This window comes from Scyliorhinus torazame, chromosome 16 (assembly GCF_047496885.1).
Source record: "Scyliorhinus torazame isolate Kashiwa2021f chromosome 16, sScyTor2.1, whole genome shotgun sequence".
Taxonomy (NCBI): domain Eukaryota; kingdom Metazoa; phylum Chordata; class Chondrichthyes; order Carcharhiniformes; family Scyliorhinidae; genus Scyliorhinus; species Scyliorhinus torazame.
The window spans coordinates 160,670,756-160,687,424 of record NC_092722.1 but is presented as its reverse complement, the minus strand read 5'-3'; the positions used below and the strand labels follow the sequence as shown (position 1 = coordinate 160,687,424).

Genomic DNA, 16,669 nt, shown 5'->3' with positions numbered 1-16,669 from the left:
TTTCGGATAAAAGGTACCTGCCAGTAACCCTTAGGAAAATCCAATTTGGAAATAAAAAATGATTGTCCCACTTTCTCAATGCAATCCTCCAAACGTGGGATAGGATAAGAGTCCGTTCTTGTAACTGCATTAACCTTTCTATAGTCCACACACAACCGTTGGGTACCGTCTGGCTTTGGTACCATCACTGTGGGTGAGCTCCATTGGCTGCAACCCACTTCAATTATGGCATTTTAAAGCATACTCTCAATCTCTTTGTTAACCTGTGCCAATTTTAAAGGGTTAAGTCTATATGGATGTTGTTTGATTGGAACAGCATTTCCCACATCTACATCATGTATAGCCATTTTAGTACTTCCCAATTTATCTCCATAAAAATGCCCACGTGATATCAATAACTCTTTCAGGTCAGTTTGTTTTTTCTCTGGAAGATAACTCAACAATTTAACCCAATTTTTAAGAACATCCTCATTTTCCAATTTAATTTGAGGTATGTCAAATTCACAGTCATCAGGATTTGGTTCGTCACTTTGATTTAGAATCATTAAAACCTCCTTTTTCTCTCCTTCCCTTTCAAAGTACCTTTTAAGCATAGTCACATGACACACTCGGTGATTCTTCCTTCTATCTGGTGTTTTTACCACATAATTCACCTCACTTAATTTCCTTTCAATCTGATAAGGTCCACAAAACCTAGCTTTTAAAGGTTCACCTACCACTGGTAGCAATACTTTATCTCCACTGGCAAAATTACCAACTTTGGATTTCTTGTCCGCTACCCGTTTCATCACATTTTGTGCAACTTTCAAATGTTGTCTAGCCAATTCACCTGCTCTATTTAATCGTTCCCTAAAATTAATCCAATAATGTAATTTCCGATTTCTCCCCCACCAATGTTTCCTTCATCAATTTAAGTGGTCCTCTTACCTCATTACCAAAAATTAGTTCAAAAGGACTAAATTTGGTTGACTCATCAGGTGCATCCCTAATTGCAAACAGTACGAATGGAATTCCTTCATCCCAATCCTCTGGATAATCTTGACAATAGGCCCTTAACATGGTCTTTAATGTCTGATGCCACCTTTCTAACACTCCCTGCGATTCTGGATGGTATGCAGTTGATTTAAATTGTTTTATTCCTGAGCTATCCATTACTTCTTTGAGTAACCTGGAGGTAAAATTTGATCCTTGCTCCGATTGTATTTCTGTAGGTAGTCCATATCTAGTAAAGAATTTAAGTAAGTCCTCCACAATCTTTTTAACTGTATTACGTACTGGAATGGCCTCTGGAAACCTAGTAGGCACATCCATTATAGTCAAAAGATATTGATTCCCACTTTTTGTTTTAGTAAGCGGTCCTACGCAATCAATTAGGACCCTTGTAAAAGGTTCCTCACATGCTGGAATGGGCATTAAGGGTTTTATCACTGCTTGAGGTTTCCTATCACTTAACATGTGTGACATGATTGACAAAATTTAACTCCATCTTTATGTAGTCCAGGCCAATAAAAATGTTTTTGGATTTTAGCTTGAGTTTTCCTTATTCCCAAATGACCTCCCACTGGTACCTCATGTGCAACTCGCAACACCTCCTTTCTATACCCTACCGGCAATACTACTTGATGAACTTCTGCCCACTTTTCATCCGCCTGCGTATGTAAAGGTCTCCATTTTCTCATCAAGACATCACTTTTACGGTAATAACACTCTGGTATACACTCAGATTCCTCTTCCGTGTATGCTTTCTGATACATCCGTTTTATTTTTATATCTTTCTGTTGTATCCCGTATCTCTTAAAATTGGGACTTCTTTACCTGCTCCTCCTGATACACACGAGTAAACTTCACCCACACAAGTAAAGTTTTCCTGAACTAAAAATATCCGCCTCATCCTCCACCTGTTCTTGTTCTTTTTTAAAAAATATATTTTATTGAAAATTTTTGGTCAACCAACACAGTACATTGTGCATCCTTTACACAATATTATAACAACACAAATAACAATGACCTATTTTATAAACAAAAAATGAATAAATAATAAATAACAAAAATGAAAACTAACCCTAATTGGCAACTGCCTTATCACAAGTAACACTCTCCAAAAATATAATTTAACAGTCCAATATATAATTATCTGTAGCAACGACCTATACATATTATACAGTATATATTAACAACCCTGAGAGTCCTTCTGGTTCCCCCCCCCCCTCCCTCCCCCCCCCCCCCCCCCAATCCTGGGCTGCTGCTGCTGCCTTCTTTTTTCCATTCCATCTATCTTTCTGCGAGGTATTCGACGAACGGTTGCCACCGCCTGGTAAACCCTTGAGCCGACCCCCTTAGAACGAACTTAATCCGTTCTAGCTTTATAAACCCTGCCATGTCATTTATCCAGGTCTCCACCCCCGGGGGCTTGGCTTCTTTCCACATTAGCAATATCCTGCGCCGGGCTACTAGGGACGCAAAGGCCAAAACATCGGCCTCTCTCGCCTCCTGCACTCCCGGCTCTTGTGCAACCCCAAATATAGCCAACCCCCAGCTTGGTTCGACCCGGACCCCCACTACTTTTGAAAGCACCTTTGTCACCCCCATCCAAAACCCCTGTAGTGCCGGGCATGACCAAAACATATGGGTATGATTCGCTGGGCTTCTCGAGCACCTCGCACACCTATCCTCCTCCCCAAAAAATTTACTGAGCCGTGCTCCAGTCATATGCGCCCTTAAACTGAATCAGGCTTAGCCTGGCACACGAGGACGACGAGTTTACCCTGCTTAGGGCATCTGCCCACAGCCCCTCCTCGATCTCCTCCCCCAGCTCTTCTTCCCATTTCCCTTTTAGTTCATCTACCATAGTCTCCCCTTCGTCCCTCATTTCCCTATATATATATCTGACACCTTACCATCCCCCACCCATGTCTTTGAGATCACTCTGTCCTGCACCTCTTGTGTCGGGAGCTGCAGGAATTCCCTCACCTGTTGCCTCGCAAAAGCCCTCAGTTGCATATACCTGAATGCATTCCCTTGGGGCAACCCATATTTCTCGGTCAGCGCTCCCAGACTCGCGAACTTCCCATCCACAAACAGATCTTTCAGTTGCGTTATTCCTGCTCTTTGCCACATTCCATATCCCCATCCATTCCCCCCGGGGCAAACCTATGGTTGTTTCTTATCGGGGACCCCCCCAAGGCTACAGTCTTTCCCCTATGCCGTCTCCACTGTCCCCAAATCTTCAGTGTAGCCACCACCACCGGGCTTGTGGTGTAGTTCCTCGGTGAGAACGGCAATGGGGCTATCACCATAGCCTGTAGGCTAGTCCCCCTACAGGACACCCTCTCTAATCTCTTCCACGCCGCTCCCTCCTCCTCTCCCATCCACTTACTCACCATTGAAATATTAGCAGCCCAATAATACTCACTTAGGCTCGGTAGTGCCAACCCCCCCTATCCCTGCTACGCTGTAAGAATCCCTTCCTCACTCTCGGGGTCTTCCCGGCCCACACAAAACCCATGATGCTCTTTTCAATCCTTTTAAAAAAAGCCTTCGTGATCACCACCGGGAGGCACTGAAACACAAAGAGGAATCTCGGGAGGACCACCATCTTAACCGCCTGCACCCTCCCTGCCAGTGACAGGGATACCATATCCCATCTCTTGAAATCCTCCTCCATTTGTTCCACCAACCGCGTTAAATTTAACCTATGCAATGTGCCCCAATTCTTGGCTATCTGGATCCCCAGGTAACGAAAGTCCGTTGTTACCTTCCTCAACGGTAGGTCCTCTATTTCTCTACTCTGCTCCCCTGGATGCACCACAAACAACTCACTTTTCCCCATGTTCAATTTATACCCTGAAAAATCCCCAAACTCGCCAAGTATCCGCATTATTTCTGGCATCCCCTCCGCCGGGTCTGCCACATATAGTAACAAATCGTCCGCATACAAAGATACTTCTCCTCCTCTAAGTACTCCCCTCCACTTCTTGGAACCCCTCAACGCTATCGCCAGGGGCTCAATCGCCAGTGCAAACAATAATGGGGACAGAGGGCATCCCTGCCTTGTCCCTCTATGGAGCCGAAAATATGCAGATCCCCGTCCATTCGTGACCACGCTTGCCATCGGGGCCCTATACAACAGCTGCACCCATCTAACATACCCCTCTCCAAAACCAAATCTCCTCAACACCTCCCACAAATAATCCCACTCCACTCTATCAAATGCTTTCTCGGCATCCATCGCCACTACTATCTCCGTTTCCCCCTCTGGTGGGGCCATCATCATTACCCCTAACAGCCTCCGTATATTCGTGTTCAGCTGTCTCCCCATCACAAACCTAGTTTGGTCCTCGTGGACCACCCCCGGTACACATTCCTCTATTCTCATTGCCATTACCTTGGCCAGGATCTTGGCATCTACATTTAGGAGGGAAATAGGTCTATAGGACCCGCATTGTAGCGGGTCCTTTTCCTTCTTTAAGAGAAGCGATATCGTTGCTTCAGACATAGTCGGGGGCAGTTGTCCCCTTTCCTTTGCCTCATTAAAGGTCCTCGTCAATACCGGGGCGAGCAAGTCCACATATTTTCTATAGAATTCGACTGGGAATCCATCCGGTCCCGGGGCCTTTCCCGCCTGCATGCTCCTAATTCCTTTCACCACTTCTTCTACCTCGATCTGTGCTCCCAGTCCCACCCTTTCCTGCTCTTCCAACTTGGGAAATTCCAGCCGATCCAAAAAGCCCATCATTCTCTCCCTCCCATCCGGGGGTTGAGCTTCATATAATTTTTTATAAAATGTCTTGAACACTCCATTCACTCTCTCCGCTCCCCGCTCCATCTCTCCTTCCTCATCCCTCACTCCCCCTATTTCCCTCGCTGCTCCCCTTTTCCTCAATTGGTGTGCCAGCAACCTGCTCGCCTTCTCCCCATATTCGTACTGTACACCCTGTGCCTTCCTCCATTGTGCCTCTGCAGTGCCCGTAGTAAGCAAGTCAAATTCTACATGTAGCCTTTGCCTTTCCCTGTAGTCCCTCCTCCGGTGCTTCCGCATATTGTCTGTCCACCCTCAAAAGTTCTTGCAGCAACCGCTCCCGTTCCTTACTCTCCTGCTTCCCTATATGTGGCCTTATTGATATCAGCTCCCCTCTAACCACCGCCTTCAGCGCCTCCCAGACCACTCCCACCTGGACCTCCCCATTATCATTGAGTTCCAAGTACTTTTCAATGCACCCCCTCACCCTTATTCACACCCCCTCATCTGCCATTAGTCCCATGTCCATTCTCCAGGGTGGGCGCCCTCCTGTTTCCTCCCCTATCTCCAAGTCTACCCAGTGTGGGGCGTGATCCGAAATGGCTATAGCCGTATACTCCGTTCCCCTCACCTTCGGGATCAACGCCCTTCCCAGCACAAAAAAGTTTATTCGCGAGTAGACTTTATGGACATAGGAGAAAAACGAGAACTCCTTACTCCTAGGTCTGCTAAATCTCCACGGGTCTACACCTCCTATCTGCTCCATAAAATCTTTAAGTACCTTGGCTGCTGCCGGCATCCTTCCAGTCCTGGACTTCGACCTATCCAGCCCTGGTTCCAACACCGTATTAAAATCTCCCCCCATTATCAGCTTTCCCATCTCTAGGTCCGGAATGCGTCCTAGCATCCGCCTCATAAAATTGGCATCATCCCAGTTCGGGGCATATACGTTTACCAAAACCACCGTCTCCCCCTGTAGTGTGCCACTCACCATCACGTATCTGCCCCCGTTATCCGCCACTATAGTCTTTGCCTCGAACATTACCCGCTTCCCCACTAATATAGCCACCCCCTTGTTTTTCGCATCTAGCCCTGAATGGAACACCTGCCCCACCCATCCTTTGCGTAGCCTAACCTGGTCTATCAGTTTCAGGTGCGTTTCCTGTAACATAACCACATCTGCCTTAAGTTTCTTAAGGTGTGCGAGTACCCGTGCCCTCTTTATCGGCCCGTTCAGTCCTCTCACGTTCCACGTGATCAGCCGGGTTGGGGGGCTTCCTACCCCGCCCCCTTGTCGATTAGCCATCCCCTTTTTCCAGCTCCTCACCCGGTTCCCACGCAGCTGTATCTCCCCCAGGCGGTGCCCCCCGCCCATCCCCTCTCATACCAGCTCCCCCCTCTCCCCAGCAGCAGCAACCCAGTAATTCCCCCCTCCCACCCCCCCCGCTAGATCCCCCGCTAGCGTAATTACTCCCCCCATGTTGCTCCCAGAAGTCAGCAAACTCTGGCCGACCTCGGCTTCCCCCCGTGACCTCGGCTCACACCGTGCGATGCCCCCTCCTTCCTGCTTCTCTATTCCCGCCATGATTATCATAGCGCGGGAACCAAGCCCGCGCTTCTCCCTTGGCCCCGCCCCCAATGGCCAACGCCCCATCTCCTCCACCTCCCCTCCTCCCCCATCACCACCTGTGGAAGAGAGAAAAGTTACCACATCGCAGGATTAGTACATAAAACTCCTCTTTCCCCCCTTTTTAACCCCCCTCTTCGCCCCCCACATTCGCCCCACCACTTTGTTCAAACGTTCTTTTTAATAACCCGCTCATTCCAGTTTTTCTTCCACAATAAAAGTCCACGCTTCATCCGCCGTCTCAAAGCAGTGGTGCCTCCCTCGATATGTGACCCACAGTCTTGCCGGTTGCAGCATTCCAAATTTTATCTTCTTTTTATGAAGCACCGCCTTGGCCCGATTAAAGCTCGCCCTCCTTCTAGCCACCTCCGCACTCCAGTCTTGATAAACGCGGATCATCGCGTTCTCCCATTTACTGCTCCGAGTTTTCTTTGCCCATCTAAGGACCATTTCTCTATCCTTAAAACGGAGGAATCTCACCACTATGGCTCTGGGAATTTCTCCTGCTCTCGGTCCTTGCGCCATCACTCGGTATGCTCCCTCCACCTCCAACGGACCCGCCGGGGCCTCCGCTCCCATTAACGAGTGCAGCATCGTGCTCACATATGCCCCGACGTCCGCTCCCTCCGCACCTTCAGGAAGACCAAGAATCCTCAGGTTGTTCCTCCTTGCGTTGTTCTCCAGTGCCTCCAACCTTTCCACACATCGTTTCTGATGTGCCTCATGCGTCTCCGTCTTCACCACCAGGCCCTGTATGTCGTCCTCATTCTCGGCTGCCTTTGCCTTCACGACCCGAAGCTCCCGCTCCTGGGTCTTTTGTTCCTCCTTTAGCCCTTCGATCGCCTGTAGTATCGGGGCCAACAGCTCTTTCTTCATTTCCTTTTTGAGCTCTTCCACACAGCATTTCAAGAACTCTTGTTGTTCAGGGCCCCATGTTAAACTGCCACCTTCCGACGCCATCTTGGTTTTTGCTTGCCTTCCTTGCCGCTGTTCTAAAGGATCCACTGCAATCTGGCCACTTTCTCCTCCTTTTTCCATCCGTATCCAGGGGGGATTCCCTTCTGGTGTACCGCACAGTGTTTTTAGCCGTCAAAATTGCCGTTGGGGCTCCTATCAAGAGCCCAAAAGTCCGTTTCACCGGGAGCTGCCGAAACTTGCGACACAGCTGGTCATCGCCGCACCCGGAAGTCAATCTGTTCTTGTTCTTTTTCAACCATCTGATCAAAAATAGTTTCTGATAATTGCACTTCAACTTCATCTTCACTCTTTGATTTCTCCTCTTGTCTTAACCTGTGACTTTGCGACCTTGTTACTACACAATCCGGAAAAATCCCAGGATATTTGTCCTTCAACACTTCAGTTGTCTGATTTTCCACTGGCTTATCAACCACAGTAGGCATCACTCCCACTTGCGATCCAGGTATATCATTCCCCAAGATAAACTGTATTCCTGGACAAGATCATTTCTCTAATACTCCTACTACACCACTCTTCACTGGACTTTCCAACCTTACCTTATATAATGGAATGCTACTCCTCTCACCCTGAATTCCACATAGTACCATCTTTTCTGGCAACATTCTTCCCAAACTACATAACTCCTGATCTCTTGCCATTAAAGACTGACTAGCTCCCGTATCTCTTAAAATTGTGACTTCTTTACCTGCTCCTCCTGATACACACGAGTAAACTTCACCCACACAAGTAAATTCTTTAAATACATCTGGCACCTTCTCATCAATCACCTCTTGATCAGGCTGTACAATCTTTTGCACCTCCTTCCCTTCACTTGGGCTTTCCTTTACCACTTTAACAAACCCCACTGTATTATCCTATTTTACCACATCAGCCTTCCCAGTGCTTTTCTTCAACCACCAACACTGACTTTACATAGCCTAGTTTATTACAGTGAAAACATTTGAAACTTTTCATTTCTTTTCCACCCTCCTGGATTTATTTTTTAATCTCAGGTACACTCTTCTTATTATCGCCCGTCAGATCACCTTTACCTTTACCACTTGAGTATTTCTCATATCCCCAGTTTCTATCCCTCACAGGCTGAAACTGATGTCAGAAACCAAGCTTTGATTTATGAACTAATTCATAATCATCTGCCATTTCTGCTGCTAACCTCAAAGTTTTAACCCTCTGTTCTTCCACATGAGTTCTCACTACATCAGGAATTGAATTTTTAAACTCCTCCAAAAGTATAATTTCTCTGAGAGCTTCATAAGTTTGATCTATTTTCAAAGCCCTTATCTACCTATCAAAATTACTCTGTTTGATCCTTTCAAACCCCATGTTTGTTTGGCCAAATTCTTTCCTTAAATTTCTAAACCTTTGTCTGTAGGCTTCAGGCACTAGTTCATATCCACCTAAGGTGGATTTTTTCACCTCCTCATACGACTCAAGATACCTCCTCTGGTAGTGACGTAAACACTTCACTAGCTCTACCTATCAGCTTTGTTTGAATCAGTAATACCCACATGTCCTGTGACCATTTCATTTCATTTCTTTAGCTACTTTCTCAAATGGATTAAAAAATACTTCTACCTCCTTCTCGTCAAACCTTGGCAATGCTTGGACATATTTAAATAGATTCCCACCAAGCCTTCGACTTTGACGCTCTTCCTCACTATCCACATCACTATCATCCAACTGTACATTTCCCTTTACGTCTGCCAATTTTAACTGACTGTCATGTCTCATGGCCATTTTCTGAAGTTCAAACTATCCTCTTTATCTTTTTCCCTGATCTGTATCTCCCTTTCTCTTTCTTTTTGTTCTGCTGGGGCTGTTCTTTCTTTTCTCCTTTCTTCTCTCTCCTTTCCTTTTTCCTCTCTCTCTCTCTTTCGTATTCAAGCTGCTTTAATTCTTTCTCATGTTCCATTTGTTTAATTTGCAACTGAATTTTTGCCATTTCCAATGAGTCAAACTGCATCTCAGGCAACTTTAAATGCTTAGCCAGAGCCATAATTACCTCATCTTTTTGCATTTTGTCAGGCAATGTTAACTGCAATGTTTTTGCCAAATCTAACAGTCTGCTTTTAGGCTCCGTCCGTAAGGTACTGCGTGTGACCGTCTCCACCCCCACCAACTTCTGAGCCTCTGAAAGAGCCATTGTCTACAACACACACCCACTTAAACTAAAATACCACGCCTGAAAAGCAACCACAATATGCTCACCCCTCATTGTCTTTAAGTTCACTAAGCCAATCCAATAGATATACTTTTATCCCGGACGAGCCCCCAATTGTTATGGGCCAGGATTTAGAGAATCCCAAAGTGTATCATGGAGTTTACCTGACCCACAACTTTTAATAGATTGTGGTATGGGGAGCACACTGCTTACTCTACAGGTATGGTACAGCAGAAAATGGACCCGTGGTTTTTAAAGCAAAACAATGTTTATTCTATGAACTCAAGTTAACCTTTTTCAAACAAAGTGAATATTTTATCAACCAGTAAATCAAATACACCCCAAAGAATACAACACTAAATAACCTGTATGCTGTCCTTTTACCATCCAAAGGACTTAACAAACCTTCAAAACAGGAGCACATTAGATTTATATTCAATACTGAGACCTTTTTACAATTCTGAGTTCTCCCAAATGATCCATGGATAGTCTTTGGATGTCATAGATCAACAGCAGTGCAGCTCACAGACACACCCAAGCTTTTCTCAAACTGAAACTAAAAATGCAGAAGTGGAGCTCAGCTCCACCCACACTCTGACATCACTCCAGTAACATGAGCAGCTCCATTTCTTAAAGGTACATTTCTTAAACACCCATTTCTTAAAAGGTACTCTCACATGACAGGTCTTACCAAGGTCCTGTACAGCTGCAGTAAAATATCCTTGTTTCTGTAATTAAATATTCTTGCAATTAAGGCCAACATACCATTTGCCTTCTTAACTGCTTGCTGTACCTGCATGCTTGCTTTCAATGGCTGATGTACAAGGACACCCAGATCCCTTTGTACACTGATATTTCCCAATCTATCACTATTTAAATAATACTATGCCATTCTGTTTTTCCTACTGAATAGGATAACTTCCGACTTATCCATGTTATACTACATCTGCCATGATTTGCCCATTCATTCAACTGGTCTAAATTACCTTGAAACCTCTTTACATCATCCTCACCACTCAACATTCGCAATTGTGTTGTGACTTCAGCCAACTTGAACTATTACAATTGGCTCCATCATCCAAATCATTGACCTATATTGTGAACAGATGGGCTCCAAGCACTGATCTCCATGGTATCCCACCAGTCACTCCTGCCACTGTGAAAAAGACCCATTTATTCCTACTATATGTTTCCTGTTTGCTAGCCAATTCTCAATCCATGCCAACATATTACCCCCAATCTCGGGTGGGATTCTCAGTTCTGCCAGCAGGATTCTCTACTCATACCTCGTCAGTGGGATTTCCCATTGAGGTCACCCACACCTCCGGGCATACCAAGGGCAGGTCTGCTCTGCCGTTGGGAACAGAGAATCCCAACAGCCGGAGAATTCTGGCCCTCATGTGCTTTAATTTTACACACTTGACCTCTTATATGGAACTTTAATAAAAGCTTTATCACTCAGCAACTCTTAATGCCAAAGAAATCCCTACAATTTAGAGCTATTAATGACATTCTCCTACCTTTTCTTCATAACCCTGCACATTGTTTCTATTCAAATAATCATCTAATGTCCTCTTCAATTCCTCAATGAACCCTGCCACCTCCACACGTTCACGCAGTGTATTCCAGACCCCAGCCGCTTTATGAAAAAAAAATTTTGTGCATCATATTTGCGGTTTTTGAAAATCACTAAGTCTGTACCCTCTCGTTCTCAATCCTTTGTGAGTGGTAACGATTTCTTCCTATTGACTCTCTTCAGCACCCTCATGATTTTGAACATCATTATCAAATCTCTTCTTAGCATCTCCTCTCCGAGGAGAACAGTCCCAACCTCTCCAATCTATCTTGATAACTGAAGTCTCTCATCCCTTCGAACCATTCTTCAAAACCTCTTCTGCACTCTCCCAGGACGTTCATGTCCTTCTCAAAGTGTGTTGCCCAGAGCTATAGACAATACTCCAGCTGTGGTCTAAATAGTGTCTTATATAGGTTCAGCATAAACTCCTTGGCGGGGCGAGATACTCCGTCCCGCCGCACCACATTTCTGCCTCACCCCGCCAACCGGATGCTCCGTTATGCCGGCCGGTCAATGGGGTTTCCCATTGTGGAGCAGCCCCACGCCGGCGGGAAACCCCTGGGCTAAACGGAGCACCCTGCTGGCGGAGAATCCCGCCCCTTGTCTTTGTACTCTATTAATAAAGTATAGGATCCTGTATGCTCTATTAACTGCTCTCCACCTTTCCACCACCTTTAATGACTCCTGCACATATACACCCAGGTTGCATATACACAAATACACCCTGGTCCCTCTACTCCTGCACACCCTCTAGAGGTATACTGTCTTTATATTCATGTTATCGGCGGCATGGTGGCGCAATGGTTAACACTACTGCCTCACGGTGCCGAGAACCTGATTTTGATCCCGGCCCCAGGTCACTGTCCATGTGGAGTTTGCACAATGTCCCCGTCTGCGCGAGTCTCACCCCCACAACCCAAAAAATGTTCAGGGTAGGTGAATTGGCCAGGCTAAATTACCCCTTAATTGGAATAAAGAATTGGATATTTTAAATTTATTTAAAAAAAAATATATATATATATATATATATATATATATATAATTCATGTTATCTTCCAATGTTCTTCCTACCAAAATGAATCACCTCACATTTCTCCGCATTGAACTTCATCTGCCACCTATCTGCCCACTGCACCAACTTGTCTATGTCCTTTTGAAGTTCTGCACTGTCCTCCTCACAGTTTACAATGCTTCCAACTTTTGTATCGTTCGCAAACTTTGAAACTGTCCCCTGCACATCAAGATCCAGGTCATCCACCTGCTCTCATTTGTTTCAAGTTACATTTCGTATCTGAGTCTTCATTAAATGGCTCGGTAAGCCTGTTTAATGTCAGAGACAGCCAAGTATCATGGGCTGGATTCTCCGGTTCCCGAGCAGCATATTTCTCAGCCACGCGGCGTTCAATGAAGGAGGGATTCTATCTTCCCGTCGCTTGTCAATGGGATTTCCCTTTGTAATCACCCCAAGCCGCTGTGAAACCTGCAGGCGGGACAATGTTGCCGGTGGGAAAATTGAATCCCATTGACCGGAGGATTCGGGCTTATGCATTTGGCTGAGAAATTGGACAAGGTACAGAGACTCCACAGAGTACACAATTACTGGATAGAGCAAGTCTATTCCAGAGTAATTCATTTTGAAATTATCTTCAGGAGATTTGCAAAGCAATCTCTTGAAAGCAATTCCTAAAATCAGCTTAATAAAAAAACGACTCCTTAGAGAATAAAGTAAACCATTACCATACTTGAAATTAAACATACCCAGACCAGGTGTAATAATGACTACACAAAGTAGATGTATGCAGATTAAAGAAAACAATATTTTCAAGGTCACAATTCTTTTAAATTTTTCCATCTTTAATTTACAAACTCTTAATTTTACATTTACAGAATTAGCTCCTCTTAAAGGACCCGAGTTCTTGCTGACTTCATTACATCAATCAGACAGTCCCCTCATCCTGTACTTACTTATCTTGCTACTATCATTGGCTGTCTCTTCTGACCCATCACGGTCCTCTTCATCGTCCCCTGAGGAAATGGCATCTGGAAGAAAACCATAGCCTATAATCTCCCCAAGATCAAAAAAATTTGTAAAATGGAATTTTGCTAAGTATTTCCAAAGCATTGCCTCTCTAAATAGCCAAAGAGCATTAACACTATTTCCAAATTATTTTTTAACAATAATGATGTAAAATTATTCTAATATCACAAGATCTATATTAGGCACTGGTACATAATGTTATACGTAACAGTCTCACTTGGCTTTGGTGGTTTAAATGGTTCCCTACCAGGCCAGAAATTACGTCAAAGCCCAAGCAAATCCACCACTGCTTACTGGAAGGATTATCCGAGATGTTTGGCATGATTTGCCCATCATTCAATGCCACGCTTTGATAACTCAGCCAAAATATGGAACATGCTTTGTGGGGCAATCATGGCTACATTTGCTGCCTTAAAATGTCACTCAGGAAGGGTGCGAATATCAATAATCACTACACTGAAAAGGCATAAGGTAATTACTCAAATTGGAGTAACCCTTCCAGGTGTGGGCTAAAAGATCCAGGTTTCAAAACATAATTCTTTTCTCCAAAAACTCATAAATGAGACCAGCTTAATTAAATGCATTCACATGGAGGGGTTTCATATGTGACAAGCCTTGTTTTTGTTATTAATATAGCATATACTATTACAGATGGTGTACAGGTATTGAAATAGAACAGCTCTCAAGTCTAAGAACAATCTACATCAACCTTTTGGAAAACTATCATATTCCTGATGGCGTCTCATGCAATTTGGGTTTCAGTTTGTATTGTTCATAATGCCAAGTGAAGTTAATTATTTTTCCTTCTCACACCTTAATCAAATGATGTTTGGAGGTACAATAGAGTCAGCATAAATATTGAGCCTTATTGAATTTCTAGTATCCAGTTCAAATGTTACTCACCTGTAATGTTTACAACGAAGTACACTGTATCACTGCCTATTGGTCTAATTGCAGTACAAGCATAGAGGCCCGAATCCTCATGCGTAGCATCACTAATCTGCAAGTACTCTCTGAGAATGTAAGTCTTATTGCTGTGCCCCAACTGTTCCCCATCTTTAGTCCAACTGATGCTCTGTACATCCTCTCTCAATGGACATTGCAACTGAAGCAAATCTCCTGGATGCGCTGTGTGCACTTTAGGCTGAGAGATTTGGTAGTTTGATGGAGGCTCTGCAAAGCAAGAAAAGGAAGGAAGGGATGGGAAAGAAAAGGAAAGTTGCAATATAGGTCAGAAAATCTGACTTCACTTGATGCCTCATTTTGCCTTAAAAATAAGCAGTAGTAAGCCAAAGCTTAACATTGGAAATGAAATCACATCTGCCACTGGGAGGGGGCGATACCCGAAACTTGGGAAAAGTGTAGGGCGTGTGGTCAATCCAATATCACTTATTTTATACCGTCACCAAAAGATAAAATTACACCCACTGACATTGCTTGCATACACATGGAACAGCATGCAGCAGAAAGATAGTACATCTATTTAGAAATAAAAACCCCAAACCACAAATGTTAACTAAAATCAATTAAGGTTCCGAGCAAAGCACTATTTGTTACATGCTCCCAGCAAATTGAAAACATGGTTACACATAATTATAAGGCAGCACATTGAAATGCATCCACCAACTTTGGCTTAATATGCAACAGATAGAGGTTTTCACATGTCTGAGCATTTTCCATTTCTTGCAGCTTTAAAAAGTGTATTTTTAAAAATAACATTAAATCAATATATTTTAAAAGCTTACAGAACATTAAGATATTCTCAAGGCGATGGCACTAAATGTATTCTTTTGTAAAACCAGTGGTTCTACACAATGTATCAAAACTATTTCCACGAATATAAAACTCAAATGTTAACCCAGAATCACATTCATGTCAAAGTGGTGCGGGGGAAGAAAACAAAAAGGTTCCTGGTCTTTCCCAGAAATTCTTTCATTTATGATCTTGAGAGGTTTTAGTGGAACACATCCTGGTGGAATCGTGGCCCAGGTTCCCTTTGAGAGCTTGCAGGGAAGGGTTCAATTACCTTCCTTCATCAAAGCAGCTCCACAACACCTAAAAGGAGCTGTTTCAGCTCTCTGGCCTTGGAAGGGTGGGTCAGCTGAAGTTGCCAAAGCCACACTTGCTGCATCCTTATTGGTGTCACAAGCATGCCCCAACTGGACTAATAACCCAGGAGTGTGGAATAGGATCACCGGCATGGGTGGTGGTCCAGTCACACGGTGTAAGGCACAGGTCTGCTTCTTAAGTTCCTTAACTAAGTCATAATGCATCAAAAAGGAGTGGTGAGGAGAGGCTGAATATATAGGACACATCTCCCAATAAAGAGGTGAGGTGATGTGCTAGAAGGAAAATTAGTTAGATATTGTTGTCAGTCACGTCTTGTTCTTCTTCGTAATGAGGACTAGCATGGGCAGATGCTTGGGACCAGATAACTACAGAGTTTTGACTAGTGAGGTGCCTGGGGAAACCATATTATGGAACGAGACAAAGAAAAATCAAATTCATATACCATTCATATTCTTTCCAGGCTATGTAGCACAAATAAATATATCATACTAGTCTTGTGATTATTTTTTAGTTCAGTCTTCATATCAGACTAAATTATAAAATTGCTGAAGAGCCAAAAGTAATTTTCCAACAGAATGACATCTGTTAAGAGAAACCTGTCTTAGACATGACTCTTTAATTAAGCTGTAATTACATTAAGAAAATTACTCTTGGGCTTTCTTGTTTCAACAAGGAACTGCTGTAATGAATCACCAAGTATTTCTTGCACTAAACTCCACCAAGACTGTGTGAGGCAATTTGATATGACTGGGATTTACATTCCCAGATGACAAAGTGACTACAAAATTACTTTTAATTGTGATCTGGCTGAAAAAGCCTGGAAGGAACAACATTTCATAAGGCAAAGTTCTTCAGAGATATACAAATAATAATTATTCATTTGCAGACTCCCTAAGCAACAAGCTCCATCTCCCCACTGTCGATTCTTTGTTGCAAATTAGTAGGCTGTGGAGACATTGTACGTATAAATAAAACTTTAACTGAGAAAATTCTCTGCCCACCAACTGATGCATACCAAGAAACACAATCAATTATGTGTTTACAACTTTCCTGGGATCCACTAGACCCCACCCTACTCATTCCATTCAGGATTAAATGTAGTGTCAGACACAAAGTACTTCAAAACTTATATATGAAACACAAATGAACGTTCAGAATCCCGGAGGTAGTATTTTACATCAAAGGAAAATTTTAAAAAGCACATTTTATTTCACACTGAAATCATTCCTTTTCAAACAATATTTACCTGGATATTCATTAAAGAAATAGTAAAAATGAGTTATTTTCCTGTTCTCCCAGGCCTGTCTGAAATCCTCAGAGCCAGATTAAAGAATTCGATCTTGGGCACCAAATACATTTTGGCTTTACAAACATTCAAATTAGGAGCAGGAGTAGGCCATTCGGCCCTTTGAGCCTGTTCCACCATTTAATAAGACCATGGATGATCTGATTGTATCCTCAACTCCACATTTTGCCCATCC

General features: G+C 43.8%; 1 protein-coding gene across 13 annotated transcripts in view; it reads right to left on the bottom strand.

The window, feature by feature from the left end:
- The window catches only part of LOC140393179 (fibroblast growth factor receptor 2-like), a 240,526-nt gene that overhangs the window by 89,713 nt on the left and 134,144 nt on the right, over nucleotides 1-16,669 (bottom strand). For 11 of the 13 annotated variants that reach the window (XM_072479334.1, XM_072479333.1, XM_072479335.1 and 8 more), the window contains 2 exons: nucleotides 14,022-14,291; nucleotides 13,046-13,120 (listed from right to left, as the gene is read on the bottom strand). The exons of 1 other annotated variant lie outside the window; for it this stretch is intronic. In XM_072479334.1, the coding sequence (XP_072335435.1) occupies nucleotides 13,046-13,120; nucleotides 14,022-14,291 (345 nt within the window). The remainder of the gene's footprint in view (nucleotides 1-13,045; nucleotides 13,121-14,021; nucleotides 14,292-16,669) is intronic. One more of the 13 variants, XM_072479336.1, reaches the window with a different exon arrangement.